At 43.9% G+C, this 21740-nt stretch overlaps 1 protein-coding gene across 1 annotated transcript in view; it reads right to left on the bottom strand.

Moving 5' to 3' along the window:
- The window catches only part of SMARCC2 (SWI/SNF related, matrix associated, actin dependent regulator of chromatin subfamily c member 2), a 2789858-nt gene that overhangs the window by 53256 nt on the left and 2714862 nt on the right, over positions 1-21740 (bottom strand). Inside the window, exon 28 of the mRNA XM_044083737.1 lies at positions 20673-20756. Within this exon, the coding sequence (XP_043939672.1) occupies positions 20673-20756 (84 nt within the window). The remainder of the gene's footprint in view (positions 1-20672; positions 20757-21740) is intronic.

The raw sequence follows: 21740 nt of genomic DNA, 5'->3' as shown, positions 1-21740 counted from the left end.
GTACTTCCTCAGGGGGATGTTCCAGGGAAGTGTCCGAAGAGGAAACCACCAAAGAGGGTCTTTACTGGGGCTTTCATGCCCTCTGTCCCAGGGAAGAGACTGATGGAAGCTCAGGTCGAGGAGATGTAGAAGACTGGCCCGACAAGGATGGCAGAGACTGTGAGTCCCCAATAGACAAGGCCTTCTCCATGATTAGGAAGGCTGGCCCCCTGTAGAGGGATGGGAGCCCAGAACTGAAATAGATTTCTTCAGAACTGAGGTCCCACCCTGCACCGAAAATGTGACCCATGACACAGAAGTCTGGGTTGATCCTACGAAAGCCGAAGTACCGAGGGTCATGGAAGGCTCCGAAATTAAAGAAGTCAATCCATACACCTCGGAACTGGCCAGAAGTCTTGACCCTGAGAGGCCTCTGGTGCCAGGAGTTCAAGGCAGCTCTTGGTTCTGGAATGACAGAACTGTGCGCTCCAATGATTCAATAGGAGTTGGGGGAGGAAGAAAGTACAGTTGTGTACACTTACCATAAATGTAGATGTTCAAGTGCATTCACTGTTGCACACTGGGGTTATCCCTGCCAGGGTAGCCCTCGGCCAGCCCGAATACCAGAGACTTAGTATTTCTGCGTCGGTTGCTGTCACTTGAGAACTGATGTCAGGTCGTCAGTAGTATATAAAGTAAGGCAGCCGACGCCATTACATCAGTTTTTCTTGTTCTAACCTGTCAGGAGCCCCCAAGTAGGAGTCCAGGTTCTGGTGGAAGAAACCCCACCAGTGGAAAATAAATACAAATAAGTCCCTTGTAAGGAAAGGAGAACAACAAGTTAGAAAGGTAATAAAGGAGAAAGAGAAGAAAGGGGGATGGAGGGAAGGAAACCAGGACTGCAACAGTGAATACACTCGAACATCTACATTTATGGTAAGTGTACACAACTGTACTATGTTTTTCGTGTTTCACTGTTGCAGTCATCACATTTGGGTTGATTCCCAAAGTTGAGGAAAAGGGTGGAGGCAGTCAATGAAACTAGGGGCTGGTTAGGATGCCCTGCAAGACTGCAGAGGCAAACCCTGCCCTGGATTTGGAGAAGAGGGGCAGGTGGTAATGCTTGGTAAAAGTGTAAACAGATGTCCAGGTGGCAGCCTCCAGGATGTCCCTGGTGGGGACTCCTCTGAGGAAAGCTGCAGAGGTAGAGGCTGCTCTGGTCGAGTGTGTCCTGACCCCCTTGGGGGGGAGGCTTTCCATGCAGTTTATAGCAGAAATTGATGCAGTGTGCTACCATTTGGAAATGGTTTGATTGGAGATGGCTTTGCCTTCTGCCACTGTAGCAAAGTTAACCAGCAATTGATCAGACTTTCTGAAGGATTTATTTCTGTCTAAATAGAGTCTGAACTGTCTGTGCACATTTAGAGAGTGAAGAATCATTTTCCCCCTTGTTCTGGGGATTAGGTAAAAAGGTGGGCAAATGAATGGATTGGTTGAGAGCCACAGTGGACACCACCTTGGGTATGAAGGATGGGTTAGTTCTGAGGGATACCCTGTCTGCATGGAAGATGATGAAGGGTTCCACACCCATGAGTGCCTGCAGCTCAGAGACTCTTCTGGCTGAAGTGATGACCAGAAGAAATGCTGTCTTCCAAGAGAGAAAATGTACCTCTACCGAAGAAGCTGGTTCGAAAGGGGGCAGGGTGTGCTTTTCAATACAAAGTTAAGGTCCCAATCTGGTGTTGGTGCCCTTCTGGGTGGCCTCAAGTTGCTAGCCCCTTAGTTCTTAGGAACTGTTTAATCAAATGATGTGAGAAAAGAGGCTGCTCAGTGAGGAAATGAGGAGAAATAGCAGAGGCATTAATTTTTATAGAGGAAAAAGAGAGACCACTGTGTAGTAGGTCAGTTTAAGTAATCCAGGAACAGAAGGAGAGAAGGCTGTGCCGTATTAGCTCCCTTAGCCTGGATCCAGGTGCAGAACCTTTTCCATTTATCAGCATAACACTTTCTGGTGCTAGGGTAGTCTTGCCTCATGGATAACATTCAGAACCTGTTTACTGAGGTTGCAAGACTGGATCAGGGTTAGGGAATAAGCCAAGCTGCCACATTGAGTGTCTGCAATTGGGGATGCATGAATTCCCCTTCCCTCTGGGTTAGGAGGTTTGGAATCTGAGGAAGATGCCATGGGGGTAGCAAGGACAGGCTGCGCATCAAGGATTAACAGTGCTGCCGGGCCAGTCTGGAGCTATAAGAATGGTCCTTGGGTTTTCCTCCCTTATTTTGAGTAGTACCCTGGGGATGAGAAGTAGGAGAGGAAAGGCATAGACTGACAGATTGAACCAGGGGAAGGACAGGGCATCCACTTTCCAACCCATGCTGTGATGCTGTCTGGTGCAGAATTTGCTGAGCTGATGGTTGGTGTGGGAGGCAAAGAGGTTGACCTTCGGGGTTCCCCATTTCTGAGTTATTAGGGTGAAGGTACTTCTGTTGAGTTGCCACTTGTGTGGGTCCAGAAGATTTCTGTTTAATTGGTCTGCCAGGGAGTTGAGAGAGCCTGGTAGGAATTGTGCTAACAGGTGTAGTTGCATGGCACAGGCTGTGTGCCAAAGGGTCATGGCCAGCCTGCATAGAGGGTAGGAGTGAGTCCCTCCCTGCTTGTTGATTTACCACATCACAGTGGTGTTGTCCGTTTTGATTAGGAGAGCCCCTGCAGAGAGAAGGACCTTGAAAGCAATCAAGGTGTGCTGCACAGCCATCATCTCTTTTTGACTGATGTGCAAAGGGATTTGCTGCGGGCTCCATTGGCCCTGTATGCACCTGTCATCCAGGTGTGCACCCCAAGTGCAGCCTGATGCATCTGTGGTGACGGTCTGGGCGGCAGGGGGGTGGGGAGAAAGGCATTTCCTTGTTGTGGTAGCATGCTGTTGCCCACCAAAGAAAATCTTTTCTGAGGCAAGGAATTACAGGTAGAAATGTTTCCAGGTCTTGAGAGTGTTGGCACCAAAGGCTCTTTAGTTACCATTGAAGTTTCCTCATATGTAGCCTGGCATATGGAATGAGTAGTATGCAAGATGCCATGAACCTCAGAGTTTACAGGATCTTCCTTGCAGTTAGCTGGGGCCTGGTGGCTAGTTGAGAAAAGTAGGCTGTAAGGAAAATTTGTTTCTCTGGAGTAAGGTATGCCATCTGGGAAGGTGTGTCCAGACTTGCTCCCAGGAAGATTATCCTTTGGGTGGGCACCTTTTTAAATTTATTTTCATTGATTGTGTACCCTAGGGTACGCCTCTTTCAGATCTAAGGTGGCTAGCCAAGCGTCCTTGGAGATCATGGATAGCAGCTGCTGGAGGGTGAGCAGTTTGAATTTTGGGATCACCGGGAAGGTGTTTAGAATGGCTAGATCAAGGATGGGATGCCAGGTGCCCTCTTTTCTGGGCACCAGAAAAAATCTGGAGTAGAAAACATGGCCTATTTGTTCTGCAGGAACGTGCTCTACTGCCCTCACAGAGAGCAGGGAAAACATTTGCTTTTGAGCCTCTGTCCACTGATTTGGTGTTAAATCTGGGAACCCTTTTGGGGTTGGAAGGGTGTGGAAGGAAAATATGTATCCCCGAGACACAATGTTCAGTGGTCCTTGGTAATAGTGGCCCAGGTGCTTGAGTGAAAGGAGAGTTTTCCTCCTAGGGGTAAGTGAAGGTGGGCAGAGGGACAGGGTGGAAAAGGTGAGCCATTGTGAGTTCTTACCATAAGGGGGTGGCTTAGATCTCCCTAGTTTTGAAGTGTAGGTAGTCCACTGCTTAGAGCTCTGCATTCCTTGGGGTTGCTGTCTGGGGGGTGGGGTCTGCTTCCACAGGGCCTAGGCTGGGCAGGTTTACAGGGAGCAGGAAAGGACCCGTGTTTGGATGGACAACGCCTGCTGAACCTGAAGGGTGGACCTGCAAGAAATCTTTAACTGTTTGCATAAATTTTACTTTTTCTTCCATCGTTTTTAAGACCTCTTCTGCCTTAGTGCCAAATCTGAAATAAACAGCCGAGTCGGTTCCAAGGCTCAGAACCAGGCCCACAGTCAAGGATTACGTGAAGATTGACAACATCAGATGAAAGGTTGCAGATACACGGTGCAGCCTTTGCTTCTAATAAGTGCTGATTGTTTTTGTCATATCTTTATAGCTCTCCCAGTTTTAATTTCTCCAAATTTTTTGGGTTTCTAATACTATGACGGGAATGGACCCCATTCCTAAGTCAAAGCATGATTAAAGTTCATGAAATTAGTATTGTTTCAATCTTTGATGTCAGCCAAAAGTGCTCTTTACAGCACCCGCAATGTGCCCAGTAATGACTCTTTCTGCAATTCGTACAGGGTTACATGGAATGGTAACATATCTAAATACGATCGTAGATTCTTTTTATAAGACCCATTGCTCCTACTACTACTGGAACTGTCAGAGTAATTTTCTTCCATATTGCTCTCGTTTCTGCCTGCAGATCCTGATATTTTATGACTTGGTGTCTCTCTGCACACAGGACACTGTAGTCACTAGGTGAGGCGATTTTAATGATCAGTGCCACTTTTGTCTTCTTTTCTTGGACCACTATATCCAGTTTTCCAGCATCTATCTTTTGAACTGTTGGTAATGGGAAATCCCATGTGATATAAATGGGTCTATATTAGATATTCGAACGCTTAAAAGTTTGAGTCACTAAAGAACGAACTTTAGTGATCGAACGCTTAAATGTTCGAATATACATAAAAAGAAAAAAAACAAAAGAAAAAAAAGAAAAACTAAAGGGTGTAAGCAGGGGGCAAGCCCCCCTGCACCCCCTACTCCCCCGCTACTTAAATATACCAACTCCAAGATCACCCTACAGTGTAGGAAATGGTAAATTTTCCATTTCTGCACTGTAGCACACTGAAGTGCGATCTCGGAGTTGGTATATTTAAGTAGCGGGGGTGTGGGGGGTGCAGCCCCCCAAGTGGGTAAATCCTTTACTTTTTTTTTTTTTAAATATTCTTTTTATAGATATTCGAACCTTTAAGCGTTCAATCACTAAAGTTCGTTCTTTAGTGATTCGAACTTTTAAGCGTTCGAATATCTAATATGGACTCTTAAACTTCATCATTTTTTATGATGCTTTGTGGTCCATGTTTCCAGTGTTTTTCAGTCACTTCAGTACCATAATGTCTACACAATCCACAATGCAACAGTCTCGCCACATTATTATGCCTTTCAGTATACAGTCCTTCTCCCATTAGTGTGTCACAACCAGCAACTAGGTGTGCGACTGTCTCCAATTTGGTTTTGCAAAACCTACATTTGTATGTTTCTCCCACATGTTCAATGGACTTTGTAAACCAATGTTCATAGGTTCATACTAGGCTATCTGCCCTAGGGCATTTATAAGCCTAGCCAGAATGTGTTTGGCTTTCGCGACCCATTTTAAATTTATTTTGCTATGCCCTTTTTCGAGGTTAGTATACTGTTCCTCTGTCTAACAGTGACACAGAAGTGATACCCGGGGTAAACCTATGATCTCCCATCCACTCATCAAGTTTCCTCTTGAAGAGAGTCAATGAGGGACTCTGCCTAACCTGGACTGAGATTTTATTCCAGAGTGAAGGGAGCCTCTGGGTTATGAATCTGTCCCTCCAGCATGTCCTATTTATTTTAGTGCTGAGGTTCAAGTCTCTTGAGCGCGTAGCTCGATGGGATTTGGATTTTCTGAAGTGCAGCATGTCCATTAATTCCGGGTTGGACATGGCTTTATATGTCAGGCACAGATCGCCTCTGAACAGGCGGTATGCCACTGAGTAGAGCTGGAGTTTCTTTAACCGGGCAGCATATGGCATCTGTTTGAGCCCTTTGATCCTCTTAGTGAGGTACTTCTGGGTCTTTCCAGTTGCTGCAGGTGTCTGGTAAGGTACATCCCAAAAGGGGCATTGTACTCAATTATGGGCCTGATGAGGGATGAGTAAAGAGGCACGATGACCTCCCCTGATCTAGATGTGAATCCCTTCATGATTAGGTGGGCTATATAAAATGTTTTTCTAACCACTTTGGCCACGTGGTTGTCAAATGAGAGATTGCTATGTGTACATAGTCCACTATCTTGGGCCGCCAATATTAACTTTTCATATCTTGGTTTGAATTCATTCTTCTTAACCATTCCTGCATTTGTTCCTGATCAACATGAGGTTCTTCCAGAAGTTTTCTGTACTTGCAACTATATGCATTTTCCACATTTCTTGCCTTCTCATCTGGTCATTCTTTCTTTTGTTTTTTGGCACATTCAGTTGCTTCCTGATTTTTATCTACTTCTGGCTTGATTTCCATTCCTGCTTGACGCTGATATGCTTCTGCTAGATTAAGCAGAGAAGTCATCTTAGACTTATTTTCCTCATGTTTTAAAACTTTCATTACGTTTGGGTCTTGTGAGGTCAGCAGATGTGTGTGGAGTCCCATGGATGTTTTCAGAGAACATTAACTAGTTTGGGAAACTCCATGAATGCTTTCAGAGAAAGTACAGTTGTGTACCTACCATAAATGTAGATGTTTGAGTGTATTCACTGTTGCAGTCATTACACTTGGGTTATCCTGCTGGCAGGCTACCCGCAGTCGGCCTGAATTCCAAAGTCCTGGTCCGGCATCGGTTGCTGTCGCCTCTTCCCTGACATCAGTGTGCCAGGGGTATAAAAGATGCAGCCGACGCCATTTTCTTCAGTTTTTCTTGCCCCAGATGTCAGGTGCCCCCAAAAGTTTGGTAGGCTAAAAAACATTGCTAATAAAAGCATGCACTAAAATAAACAATACCTTCATCTAGAAGCAAATACACCACATAGGTTGTATAGGATAGAGAAGTACAGATAAGTCCCACCAAAGAAAGGGGGATGGTGGGTGGGTAACCTGGACTGCAACAGTGAATACACTCGAACATCTACATTTATGGTAGGTACACAACTGTACTATGTTCATCGTGTTTCAATGTTGCAGTCATTATACTTGGGTTGAATCACAAAGCTGAGGTTGGGTGGCTGTGTCTAAATAGAATTAGGAGTGGCTATACGGCCCTGCAGAACTGCAGTGGCAAAGCCTGCTCTGGATTTAGAGTAAAGAGGTAAGTGGTAGTGCTTAGAAAAAGTGTGCACTGAAGTCCAAGTTGCAGCCTCCAAAATATCCTTGGTTGGTACTCCTCTGAGGAAGGCTGCTACCCTGGTAGAATGTGGTCTAATGCCCTTAGGCACTGACTTGCCATGTTGTGAATAGCAGAAACGAATGCAGTGTCCTATCCATTTTGAAATAGTCTGCTTTGAGATAGCCTTTCCTTGTGATCCTGCAGCATATGTCACTAAAAGTTGCTCAGTCTTTCTGAAAGCTTTAGTTTTGTCCAAGTAGAAGCGTAGCTGTCTGTGTATGTCCAAAGAATGCAGAAGTCTCTCCCCTTTATTTTGTGGGTTTGGAAAAAAAGTAGGCAAATGAATGGTTTGGTTAAGAGCCACACTGGACACCACCTTAGGCATAAATGTTGGGTTTGCCCTTAGAGAAACCCTGTCCGGATGGAAGATAATAAAAGGTTCCACAGCCATTAATGCATGTAATTCTGAGACTCTTCTTGTTGAAGTTATTGCTAGGAGCAGAGCTGTTTTCCATGATATGAATTTTATCTCAGCTATATTGGCTGGCTCGAAAGGAGGCTGTGTGAGTTTTTCCAAGACAAAATTGAGGTCCCATGCAGGTATTGGTGCTCTCGTTGGAGATCTTATATTTTTGGCCCCCCTGAGGAACTGCCTAAGCAATGGATGTGAAAAAATAGGTGGGTCTGCATTGTAATGAGCTGAAATGGCAGAGGCATGGATCTTAATTGATGAGAAAGATAGGCCTTCGTCCAGCATCTCAGTTAGATATTGTAAAATCTGAGGAATATCTGGGACAAGCGTGTCAATTCCTTGTGCCTGGTTCCAAGCACATAATCTCTTCCATTTTTCTGCATAAGATTTTCTGGTGCTGGGCCTCCTGGCCTCCAAAATAACATCCATAGCCGCTTTAGAGAGAGGTGCATTCTGAATGGTTACTCTATCTGCCATGCAGCTAGATTTAGGGTTCTGAGCTGGCTGTGCAGGATCTGATTGTTTTGTTGGGTCAGTAAATGAAAAATCTGAACCAATGTCCAGGCTAGGCCTTGGGACAAGCTCCTTAGGATTGGGTACCAGTGTTGGCGTAGCCAATCTGGGGCAATTAGTATCATTTGTGGCTTCTCTTGTCTGACCTTTAGGAGTACCTTGGGTAGGAGAGGCAGTGGAGGAAAGGCATATACTGTAAGGTTATTCCAGCGGAATGACAAGGCATCCACTTTCCATGCTTGTTTGTGATAAGTCCTTGTGCAGAATCTCTGAAGTGGGCAGTTGTGAGGGGAGGCAAAAAGATCTATGTCTGGGCATCCCCATTTCCTTGTTATCATGCTGAATATTTGTGGATCTAGTTTCCACTCATGAGGATCCATGAGGTTTTTGCTTAGTTCATCTGCCAGAGCATTTGTTTTTCCTGGCAGGAATTGTGCTTGCAGGTGTACTTGGTAGGTCAATGCTGTGTTCCACAAAATCATGGCTTGTTTGCAGAGGGGGTAGGAATGTGTGCCCCCCTGCTTGTTTATGTACCACATAACTGTGGTGTTGTCTGTCTTTATCAGCAGCTGTCCTGGATGAAGCAGGTCCTTGAAGGCTGTCAGGGCATTTTGTGCAGCTAGCATCTCTTTTTGATTGATGTGAAGATGCCTTTGGCTTGGGGGCCATGTGCCCTGAATATATTTTCCTGTCATGTGAGCCCCCCAGGCATAATCTGACGCATCTGTTGTTATTGTTTGCCTGGCTGTGGGTAAAGTGAATGGCTGTCCCTTGTTGTGGTGACGGGCCTGTGCCCACCATCGAAACTCCTGTTGTAGGCAGGGAATGAGTGAAATTAATGATTCCAGGCTGTGGCAATGTTGAGTCCAAACACTTTTTAGATACCACTGTAGTTTCCTCATATGCAATCTTGCATATGGAATTAGCAGAATGCAGGAGGCCATGTAGCCCAGAGCCTGCAGGATTTTTCTTGCAGATAACTGGGTTTTTGTTGCCGTGCTTTTGAAGTAAGAAGTCAGTTGCCTTTGTTTGTATGGCGTGAGATAAGCCATCTGGGCAGTTGTATTTAAGCTTGCACCCAGGAATATTACCTCTTGAGAGGGTACTAAGTTTGATTTTTTTTTCATTTACTGTGTACCCTAGGCAAATTAGTAATCTTTTTACAAACGCCAGATGCTTTAGTAGAATGTCTTTGGTCTCTGCTTGAATAAGGCAGTCGTCCAAGTAGGGATATATTTGAATAGCGCTTTGTCTACAAAATGCAATTACTGGTGCCAGGCATTTTGTGAAGACCCTGGGCGCAGTAGATAAGCCAAAGGGCAGTGCAGAGAATTGGTAGTGCATTGAGCCAGCTATGAATTTGAGGTATCCTCTGCAAGATTGTGTGATTGGGTCATGCAGGTATGCCTCTTTGAGGTCCAAAGTTACAAGCCAAGCCTTCTTGCCCAGCATGGGCAGAAGCTGTTGTAGAGTCAACATTTTGAATTTTGGAACGTCCAGAAAAGTATTTAGAATAGACAAATCCAGAACTGGTCTCCATGCTTTGTCCTTTCTTGGTACTAAGAAAAGTCTTGAGTAAAATCCTTGTTCCTGTTCTTATTGTGGCACTGGCTGAATGGCCCTCATGTTCATGAGAGATGAAACTTGCTTTTGTGCCTCTGCCCATTGATTGTGTGGCAGATCTGGCATACCTTTTGCCTTTGGAAGGGTGTGAAAGTGGAACCTGTAGCCCTGAGAGACTATATTTAGGACCCATTTGTCCTGGGTGATCGTGTGCCAATTTTGTGAAAAAAGTGCTAGCTTTCCCCCTAAGGGTGCTGCCAAAAGATAAGTGCTTGGCATTGGCAGAGGGAAGTCATTGGGACGGTTTCCTATATGGCTGTGATTTGTCTTCTCCGCTTTTGGAGGTAGAAGCACCCCATTGTTTGGGCCTGTATGAGCCCTGGGGCTGTTGTCTGCCTCTAGGGCATCTGTATCTGCCTCTTTGTGGCCTGTCTGACACGGGAAAGGACCAGTTCTTAGAAGGCCAGTTCCTTCTAAATCTGGGTGGCTGTACCTGTAAGAAATCCTTCACTGTCTGCATAGATTTAGCTTTATCCTCCATTTTCTTCAACACCTCCTCTGCCTTAACACCAAACAAAGTATAATGCTGTAATGGAGCATCCAATAATTTTGCTTTAACATGATCAGGCAGAGTCTGTTCCTTTAACCAAGCATGCCTTCTAATAACAGAACCTGTTACAGCGGCCCTGCAAGAGGCCTCCAGCGAATCGTAACCACATTGCAAAGCATGTTTTCCCCACTTGTTCAGCTGCATGCAATAAATCCTGCAATTCCCTGTTCTCAGAACATTCAGAATTTGTCAAATTTTCTGTTTCAACAGAGACATTAAGTATTGCTGATATTTAAGCATATGAAACTGACAATTTAAAGCCCTTACAGCCAAGGTAGCAGAAGTGTAAACTTTTTTCCCCCATCTGTCCAGTGCCCTAGAATCTCTACCTGAGGGGACAGGGTTTTTTGAAGTAGCACCCTTGACCCCTTTGGGACCCTGAGAAATAGTTTCTGGGTCAGCAGCATGGTTTTATATAGAAATTTATGAGAATCTGGAACCCTGTAGTATCTGTCTGGCTTAACAGGTGCAAGAGGTAGAGAGTCGGGAGACAGGCCGGACTCTGAAAATATATCTACAATGTCTAGAACAGGTGGAATAGCAAGAGGTCTGTGCTGAGGTAGTAGAAGAAAGTCTCTGAGCCTTTTCATAGAATATGAATAATCTTGGCTCTCCCAGTGGAAATGCTCCCTCATGGTATTGCAGGGTTTCCCCAAATGAGAAATCCTCAGGAGGAGAAGCTGAAGGAATAGATTCTTCAGCATCAGAATCCTCATAGGGAGGGATAGAGTATCCCTGTTCTAAAGAGGAGTCAGAGGAAATGGAAACCTGATCAGATGAATCATATTCAGTATCTTGCCTAGGCCTCTTATCAGGAGGGGGATGGGAACACCTGATCAAAGTAATAAGGTCTTCGGCCATTTTGAGGATCTGTTTCTTAGGCATGGAAGTCTGCCCTGGAGAATGCTGTACTTGTTTCCTTGTCTTTAAAACTGTTTTAGTCTTTGTCTTGGATGCTGAAGATGGCTTGATATAAAGCTGTGTAGGTCTGAAAACACCCTCAGAAGCCGATGCCTGCTCAGCGGCTCTGGACCCATCTGAGGGATTAGTTTCCAAAGGCCCAATACCTTGAGTATCAAGAGGCCTAGCTGTCTCCACATGGGAGTCGGAGGCAGCTTGTGGCTCTTAGGTAGTGGGTGTCAGGGGCTGTGAAAGCGCCTCACTGAGAACCGGCGAACTGGCGACTGGCCTAGAAGGGGCTTCGTCATCGGTTTTGGACTTCGGATGCCTGTCCCTTTCTTTTTCCTTGTACTTTTTATGAATTCCAGTCGTCGGTTGTTCCAATGGCATTATATAGTTAAACCTTTGGCCAAAGTAATGAAAAGCAAAATCATACCGACGCTTAATAGTGCATTGGTTAAATCTAGCACAAAACCGACAACTAGCTACGTCATAGTCAGGGCCTAGGCAAGGAATACAGTAAGAATGAAAATCCTTATGAGGTATTTGCTTCCCACAAGAAATACAATTGTTAACTTTTTCTGACATCGGTCTGGAGCAAGAAAAAAGTTTCTCCAACGGGGTATTTAGCTTTATAGAAGACTTCGGATCTGAAATTCAATTTCGAAATCTCAGGAGTCGGCCGACTGGCACTTGCGAACTGCTTTTGCTTCGGGCACCGTGCAGCAAGAAAGACTGAAGAAAATGGCATCTGCTGCATCTTTTATACCCCTGTTGCACTGATGTCAGGGAAGAGTCGACAGCAACCAACGCCAGACCATGACTTTGGAATTCAGGCCGACTGCGGGTAGCCTGCCAGCAGGATAACCCAAGTGTAATGACTGCAACAGTGAAACATGATGAACGTCATTATCTACCTTGGGAAACTCCCTGAATGCTTTCAGAGAAGATTATCTCCAAGCCAATTTCTCTTTTCTTTTTTCCCCCTACACTCTCCACCAGACTGTAGCCAGTTTCTGTTTATCAGATTGTCTTCATGGAGACATGAGAACCAGGCAGCCAGTTTCTCTTTATCAGACTGCTTCCATGGAAACATGAACACCAGCTGAAAAACTGTTGAGTACACATGTATTTGCTACAACAAAGTCTCATAATATTCAGTGTTCTTTTTCATTTGCTTGCTGTTTCATAAAACTTGTTACTAAATCAAAGGTCTTTAATCCAGTTATTCCCCCATGCAAGAATGAGAAAAAGCACATTCATTTCTCTTTTATCACACTTTTTAACCAGGCTTTTTTTTTTTTTTTTTTTTTACATTATAGTACCTACATTTCTTAAAACTGAACAAGAAGAAAGAGAGAACAGGGGAGAAAAAAAAAAAGAACAGCAGCATCTGTTTACAATTCTCACTACACTTAAAAATAACTTAAAAAAATACTTTACTTTATAGCACGTAAAGAATACCACATGCCATAAAACTGGTACTATTTAAGAAAAAAATATTTACTTACATAGGATCACAGGAAGTTACTATGCTAATGGCCCAAGGGCCCTTACAAGCCTAACCAAATTTTACCCCCAGCACCTACTGTCCCTGTCCAAGACAGACACAGGTGGAACCCCTGGGGTGAATTTATCGTTACCCATCCAATTGTCCAGACTGTGTTTGAAGAGGACCAATGAGGTGCTCTGTTTGATGTGAAGTGGAAGTCTATTCCAAAGGTGTGGTGACTTGTGGGAGACAAATCTATCCATCCAGCAGGTTCTATTGATGTCACATACCAGGGTTAGGTCTTTAGAGCGAGTAAACTGTGTGCTATTTGCCTTGTAGATGTGCAGCATTTCCAATAAAGTGGGGGTCAGAGATTGCCTCTGAGTAGTCTGTATGAAACAGAATAAAGTGACAGTGATTTCAGCCGATCCACACAGGATAACTGCTGAAGACCTTGACTTTTCTTTGTGAAGAACCTTTGTGGTGTCTCCAATTGCTGCAGGTCCCTTGAAAGGTACATGCCAAAAGGAGCATTGTACTAATTTATTGACCTAATGCGTGAAGAGTACAGGAAGGTGATAACTTCACTTTTCTTGAGGCAATGCCTTTACTTATGAGATGAGCCATATAGAATGCCCTTCTTACTACTCTGGAGACATGGTGATCAAAGGCAAGGTTGCTGTCAACTTGTGTGCCCAGATCTCTCACCACTGAGTGCGTACTTAGGGTATTGCCATTGATGTGGTAATTTACAGGAACATCGCTCTTGCCGAAAGGGATGATAATACATTTTTTTGCACTACGTTTGAGACCATGACTTTGTCACTAGTCATTTGTTTGCATAAGACCTTCTTGAAGGATGCTGACATCATTTGGAGATTCTATGACTGCACCCAGTTTGCAGTCATCAGCAAACTTTGTCAGCCATAGTCCCATAGTTTTAGGTTGCACTGTGGAGAAACAGATTCCAAACAGTAGAGGTTCCAGGACCGATCCCTGTGGAACACCACTGGTAACAGGCCTGCTGTTGGAGGTGGATTCCCCTATTTTGAATGTATGAGTTCTATCAGGAGAGCTAGTTCGCAACCCACCTTACAATATAAGGGTTGATGTCTAGCTGGGAAAGTTTGTCAATGATGCCTGAGTAAGAGATACTGTCAAATGCCTTGGCCAGATCTAGATAGGCTGTATGCACATATTTCCCCTCATCCAAGCCCCTTGTGACTGTCTCGAAGAAGTCCACCAGGTTTAGCAAACATGATCTCCCCTTGACAAATCCAAACTGGATAGGATCTAGTGTTTGGAGATTACCTATATCTTTGTTGATAAGGTCTATCATGATTCTCTCCATGGCCTTGCAGATACCGCTAGTCAGGCTAATAGGTCTGTAGATCCCAGGGTCAATAGAAGCACCACCTTTTTGTAGGGGGATAACGGTAGCTGTTTTCCATTCAGCTGGGATGAAGCCGGTGCTTAGACTGTGACTGAAAAGAGTAGCCAATGGTGATGCTAATTCTTGTTTGAGCTTATGTAGGACACAGCCTGGGATGTTATCAGGTCTCATTGAAGCTGTTTTTGGCCTTAGAGAGGGTGCTTACGACCTGCTCTTTAGAGATACAAGGTAGGAGGCAGGTGGTAGGGATGTCATGAAGTACATGTGGCGGGGACAGGAGAATGAAGTTTTCACCAAACCTGTTGGCTAGCAGGTTAGGTATGACCACGGCTCAGTGTATTTGTTACCATTAACTACCAGTTTGGCGCAAATCTGAACCTTACCTTTTAGGTTACAGATCTAACTAAAGAATGCCTTATGGATGTCTTTAGTTGAAAAAGCTAACATGCTTCGTAGTTTGCCTTGGAGGACTTCACAATAAGTCTTATTTGCTTAGTTAAGCTGAGGAGGGAGTGTCTTCATTTTACAGCCCACTCCTTCTTACTCTTGGACAGCAGTTTCTTTATTTTACTGTAAAGCCTGTTAATGGTGGTTGTCCACCAGGCAGGTTTGCTTTTCCTTGATGAGCTGTTTTGATCCTAACAGATACTGCTGAGTCAATGCAGTTTTACAGGTGCTTGTATAGGGCATTGGTGTAGAACTCGGCATAGTTACCAGTTCCGTATGAGGGGAGTGGTGCAGTGAAGCTATTTATACCATCCTGTAACAGGTTATAATCTGCTTTGGAGAAGTTTTTTTAGTCTAGTTGCTGCTAGGAGGAGCCAGGTGTGATAGTTACCTCAAATGAGACTGATTTCTGGTCATATCTCACCAAGGATGAACTCAGAGTGAGGGGGGGGGATGTTGGCACCCCTGGCAGGGGTGTCAGTCAGCTGGTCCAGGGCATTGGAGTTGACAAAGTTGAGGAACTTTTGGGCAGATGAGTTTAATCACGAGTAATTCACCCAGCCAATGCTAGGGTTGTTAAATTTACCCATAAACACAAACCTACTGGCCTTCTCTGCTGAGTTTCTGTTTTCACACTGGAAGAGCTAGAAATATGCTGACAGTCAATGTGCAGCCATCTTGGAAGTCTTCCTTCGGCCACAGTTTTGTCAATCAACTTCTTCAGCTGGCAGGATTGCATCATTACCATATTAAAGTTCTAGGTTGGTTTCTCATGGCCAAGTTTGGAGCATACACATGATGTACCTTTTCAATTAACAACAACTGCTGTGGAATACAATTCCAGTTACTTATATGTGCTTTCATAAAATTAATATAGTCTGTTCCTTCCAGCTTCTCTGGTACAGCAGAAAATCTCAGGTTTTCCCTATGTGCTCTGTATTCTAATTCTGTTATTTTTTGAAACATCTCTTCTTGAGCAATCTCATATTCAGCCAGCCTATTCTTCACTTTGACTTCTGATTTTTGCAGTTTTATCACCTCATCTGAATATCTGTTTTAAGCTTCTTCTACTTTTCCTGCATTTTGTTATTTGAGTTGATATACTCCTTCTGTGTTTCATTTCTTTTAATCAGCTCTGAGTACATTTGACTTTTTTTCCTCTAGGCTACTGGAAGTCATATCTTGCACCAAAGGTGAAGCTTACACTGCTTTTTGCTGAACAACTGCAGAATTATTCACAGTCAGTAAGTCAGTACTTTTTTCCTCACCTTTTGTGATTTATTTTTCTTTCAGGTTCTCTGAATTTTTTTTTTATTTTTTGCTTGCATCCTTACTAGCCAGTTACTGAAATTTACCCATCCAGGCAGTGCACTTACTAGCCAGTTACGGAAATTTACCCAGCACTCTAGTCATAGGTGACTCTATATTCAAGCACACTGATGTTCCACTCACCAGGCTAAACAAGGTGAAAGTTACTGTCAGCTTCCTGTTGGGAGCCAGGATCCGCCACATAACGCACGCACTCGGGTCATTCCCCAACAAATATGACTCTGTCATTGTCCATGTTGGTGTGAATGACCTGAGACGTACCTCCCTGGACTACATGAAAAGAGACATGGAGGAGCTGTCCGATCTTGTAGCCCAGGCAGGTATGACCCTAGCCCTGAGTAGCATCCTGCCATCACCCAGAATGATACAACAGTACAAGGACAAAATGATTGACTTCAACAATTGGCTAAGCTTCTGGTGTCATTCTATGGGGATCCAGTATCTGTCTGCCTTGGATGACATCATCGACAAACCACGATGCTTTGCCAGAGATGGCCTGCACCTGTCATCCTTGGGATTCCGGATACTGGCTAAGGCTCTTGCCACCCCTATAGTGCCTTTTTTTGGCAAGGTTCAAATAACAAATTCACCACCGTAGCAGGTACAAGCAAGCAAAATCTGAGGGTAATGCCACTCAATGCTAGAAGTCTAAACCTCAAAATGCACTCACTCGAGGCACTCCTTAAAATGGAGAACATCGACATCTGTGCAGTGACAGAGACCTGGTTCAAGGCTCCAGAGAGCGCCCCTGCATTACCAGGCTATAATTCATACCACACCTTTCGGCCACCTAACCTGGACCGAAACACTAAAGGTGGAGGCGTGTCCATATTCATTAAGGATATCCACACCTCCAGGCTAGTTGCTCAACATAATGCATCAAGATTATCCAAATTGTAGCTTGCTACAGATCCCCCACCAAACCTCAGGATTCCCACTCTTCATTTCTTGATACACTGGGAAATATTAGGGTACAACCTAACACCCTAATAATGGGCAATTTCAACTACCCCACCATTAACTGGGAAAACTACTCATGTACCAACACTTGTGCTCAACGTTTTCTGGAATTCATAAATTCCAATGCCTTAGATCAACTTATCCACACCCCAACCAGGGGCAGCATTATCCTAGACCTGGTCATTACCAACATGGGCAACTGGTGTTCCACACCAGACGTCAATTCCTCGTTGGTCAGATCTGACCACAAGCTAATCACCCTAGACATCCACATCCCACCCCCACCCCCCATTAGGGAAACCACCATAAAAAAATTCTCCAAAGCCAACGTCATGCTTTTTAAGACAGAAGTGGCAAACTTCACGACACCCATGCTGACGGACAACAGAGATACAACTGCTGAATCCTACACAAATGCACTTTATAATCCCTTACACAAGTGCATGGATTGTGCAATACCTAACAGAACCAAGATGCTATCCTCAAAAAAAAGGAAGCCAATCTGGTGGTCCCCTGCCATAAACAAACTCTACAACAGAAGAAAGAAACTATTACAAAAAAGAGTAAAAATCCCATCATTGCAGGAACTCCCTGGTCAGCCTCAGTAAGAAGCTGAGATCCCTCATAAAATCTTCCAAATCTAGTTACGAAAACCAAATCACCACTGATTCTAAAGACAACCACAAACCATTCTATAGCTATGTCAAGAATCTCAATGGCAACACTCAGATCTGCTCAGTGTTACAGCACAATGGCACTAAATATACAGAACCAACTGATACTACCAACATCCTAGCAGATAGGTTCAGTGCTAACTTTACCCCCCTCTCATCCCCTAAAGGGCCCATCTCTATACCGGAAGAATGTAAAGTTCCTGTAATCACGGCTGCACAGGTAAAAAAAATTCTCCAAACCCAAGAACACAGCATCCGTGGGACCTGACAACATCCCAGGCTGCATTCTACACGAACTACAGAACGAACTGGCACCCCACCTAAGTACCATGTTCAGTCATAGCCTCACTTCAGGCTTTGTGCACACTGAATGGCGCATAGCAATGGTTATCCCACTCCACAAAGGGGGAGCCACCACGGACCTCAGGAACTACCGCCCCATTAGCCTGACAACCTGGTCTGCAAGGCTATGGAACATATAATCATGGAATGTATAAACAATGACATTGGTAATCTCCAAACTCTTGACCCTACCCAGTTCGGGTCTATAAAAGGCAGATCATGTCTCCTAAACCTATTAGACTTCTTTGAAGCAGTCACCAAAGCCGTAGATGAGGGTAAGGTGGTTCACACAGCCTACCTAGATCTCGCCAAGGCGTTCGACATCATCCCCCACTCTGGAATTATAGATAAACTCAGTAAACTAGGTCTAAACCCCTATGTCACAAGATGGGTTGCCAACTGGCTTACTGACAGAACCCACACTGTGAAAGTAGGAGACTCCAAATCCAACTTCAGACAAGTGACAAGTGCAGTACCACAGGGTTCAGTCCTGGGTCCTCTCCTGTTTGGTATCAACTTCTCTGAAGTACAGGCCAACACAGAAGGTCTTTGGCTAACGAAGTTCACAGATGACTGCAAACTAGGAGCCATAATCAAAACTCCTAGCGATGTGGACATCCTACAAAAGGGCCTCACTGAGACAGATGCCTGGTGTCAAACCCATGGCCTCAAGCTCAATGACAAAAAAGTGCATTGTCATCCCTTTTGGTAAAAACTCTGTACCCATGAAATACCACATAGGTGGTAGTCTACTTAACACCGAAAGTGTGATAAGAGACCTTGGGACACAGGTGGGAAGTACTCTCTCCTTTGACAATCACATCACCAAAGTAGTCAGGAAATTCTTCTATGTGGCACACCTCATCACAAAAGGTTTCTCATCCAGGGAAAAAAGAGGTTATTGTTCCCTTCTACTCGTCACTCACAACACCCATTGTAGAGTACAACGCCCCTTTTGGTATTTACCTCACAAAATATCTACAACAACTGGGAAGGCCACAGAAATACCTCACAAAGAGGATTACTGGCCTCAAACAGATACCCTACGCAGACCATCTAAAAAAACACCAGCTTTACTCTGTCACATATCGCCTACTCAGAGGCGATCTCTGCCTAACATACAAAGCTATGTCAAACCCAGAGCTGTTGGACATGTTCCACTTAAAGAAATCCCAATCCCTCTGAGCTACATGCTCTAGGGACCTAAACATTGTCACCACAATAAACAGAACATGCTGGAGGGGTAGATTCCTGTCCCAGGGACTTCCCTCACTCTGGAACAAACTACCTATCTATATCAAACAAAGGTATTCAATTGCACTCTTCAAGAAAAATCTTGATGATTGGATGGGAGATAGGAAATTCACCCCGGGAATCACTTCTGTGGCTCAGCTCGACAGATGCACAGGAAAATCATTTTCTTGGGTGGCGAAAGCCAGGGTACCAATTGGCTAGTCTTATATAGGCCCTAGGGCCAATAGCCTAGTACCTACCTATAAACCTATGAATACAAGTTTATTGGTGCTCTCTTGTGAGTTTCTGTTTTCACACAGGGAGAGCTGGAATTAAGCTGTTACTCAATGTGTAGGCATCTTGGAAGTCGGTTACTGTTTGTTTATCGTGCAAAATTATGTCCGCTGATTAACCACATTCTTGACTGGCACAGGACAGAGATCAGAGTCATAATGCATGCACCTCAGACATACAGACTGAATAGTAAGACTACAGTTACAAGACAGCCATAGCATGTGTGCACACAAAAATTTAGTTTTTAAAAATGTACCCATGGTCAGGGTGTTAATCTCATCCCTTACTTGGAATTTGCCAGCCACCTGGGCTTTCTACATCTGTTAATTTGTAAGAAAGCAGATGGTACTTTACATCTTTTCTCCATCCAGGTATAAGAAAAAACAAATACTGAATACACTCATGTACATGCACACAAAATGCCGGACAATTCAACCTCCTCATCAGGCCAAGTTCAAAATTCAATCAATGGCGACAAGCATATTTGCAGAACCTCAGTAAAAGCAAAACTCAAATGTTTTGTGATGCTATGTAAACCACCATTTATTCCTAAAAGCATTACTTTACATGGGCTAACAACGCATTTTCATTCACTTAACTATGTCAGGGTCTAAATCAATTACTTTTTTGTGAATGTAAATAGAACCTTACCCAAATTCTACTCTGTATTACACATATATCATCTACAAACAATTACTATGACTTTTTTCTGTTTATGATGGAAGGTGGCAGGTTCCTAATTCATCAGTGAGCCTGTTGTAATAGCAAGAAAAGATTAACAACTTTTGTTCATACTCGTACAGTATTCCTAAAAATGGCCTCATTGATGAACAGCTACCTTCCAAATGCCCGCCTGAATCCCTCTTGAACATGCCTAGTCAGCAAAAAAACTACAATGTGCTTCTCACTTTTCTAAAAAAAAAAAAAAAAGTAAGTCGTCTAATGATATTACACAGGGAAGATTAACCCATCTGACATAAAAATCTCACACTATACAATTCATAGTTTGAGAAGTAACTCCATCAGTTAAACTAAAGTTCACCTGACAATGGACTGGTGTTTAATACCAGCCTACCCTCTACTGCTGCTACAACTGCAGGGTTGTGTGATGATGTTTTCTTAGGGCAAGCAGATAGTTTAAAAAAAGCAGGGATGTCAGGCCCTGTCAGATTAGGATGCAGAGGACGCAAGCATGTTAGCAGAACACAGGATTCCAGGCATGCTGTTCGGAAGATAACCATGCATTGACGTGGCAGGTAAGTTTAGTGGGAGATTAAGAACAACTAAATCTGGGATATGACTACAAGTAAAGGACTGTGGCAATCCATAACTCAGAATATTACCAGATGTGTTGGGGTGAATGCCCACTGGCACATTCCCTGATGTCACCGCATTAGGAGTCTGCTGACTAGGATATGATGCCTGACCTGGAAGAAAGAAAGAAATTCATACAGTATTGAAAAATGTGCCAAACCTACATATTTCTGCAATTAAGTAATCAGAATTTCATTTACTTATAGATTTGTTAAACAGTAGGTAGTCTGGTCTCTAGGACCCTATACAGCCATGACTTACGTATTGACAGAATTACACAACAGTAATTACAAGGTGATTTTTGCACTCATAATATTACAATCACTGTTGACATTCTACAGCATCACAGTCATTAATAAAGTAACTTCAGAATAATTTAAATTGTGCTATGAAACATTTAATCTCTTGCATATCCATGTAAAAGTAATTTATACTCTGATGTAAAGATTCATTGCAATTGCCAAGGTAATAGAACATTTAACAGAGAAGTTAAAAAAGAAGTTATGTATTCACCATAACGTTCCATCTCAGTAGTTCTACTTCATTTGTCTTCAACCTGTGGGATACTGGATCCGTATCGGATCCGAGCCGGCAACTTTACTAGCATCTGCTCTGAGCTCCAAGATCCTCCCCTTACCCATAATACACCTCCACTACCTTCCAACCCCCAGATTGAGTTTGCTGAACCTTATACTGATAACCTGACCTGAAAAAATACTTGTGACCTACAATTGCACCCCGTAGGCTGTTCATATGCCAAGGTCCGGGGGAAGGAGGGAGGGACAGTTGAAGACAAATGAAGTAAAACTACTCAGATGGAATGTTATGGTGAGTACATAACTTCTTTATCTGAAGTAGTTTACTTCATTTGGTCTTCAGCCTGTGGGACAGAGTCCCCAGCTATTAAACTCCTGGGAGGCCCTCATGGAAGGATATTCCGGAGCACCGCGGAACCAAAGGATGCTCTCCTTCTGGAAGTCAAATCCAATTTGTAATGAGAAATAAATGTATGAGATGAGGACCAAGTAGATGAAGAACAAATATCATCCAAAGACATTCTAGACCAAAAAGCCGCAGACGTACCCATCGATTTAGTG

This window comes from Protopterus annectens, chromosome 9.part0 (genome assembly GCF_019279795.1).
Source record: "Protopterus annectens isolate FY-2018-M chromosome 9.part0, PAN1.0, whole genome shotgun sequence".
In the NCBI taxonomy this organism is placed as follows: Eukaryota; Metazoa; Chordata; order Ceratodontiformes; family Protopteridae; genus Protopterus; species Protopterus annectens.
This window is presented reverse-complemented; position numbering and strand designations above follow the sequence as displayed.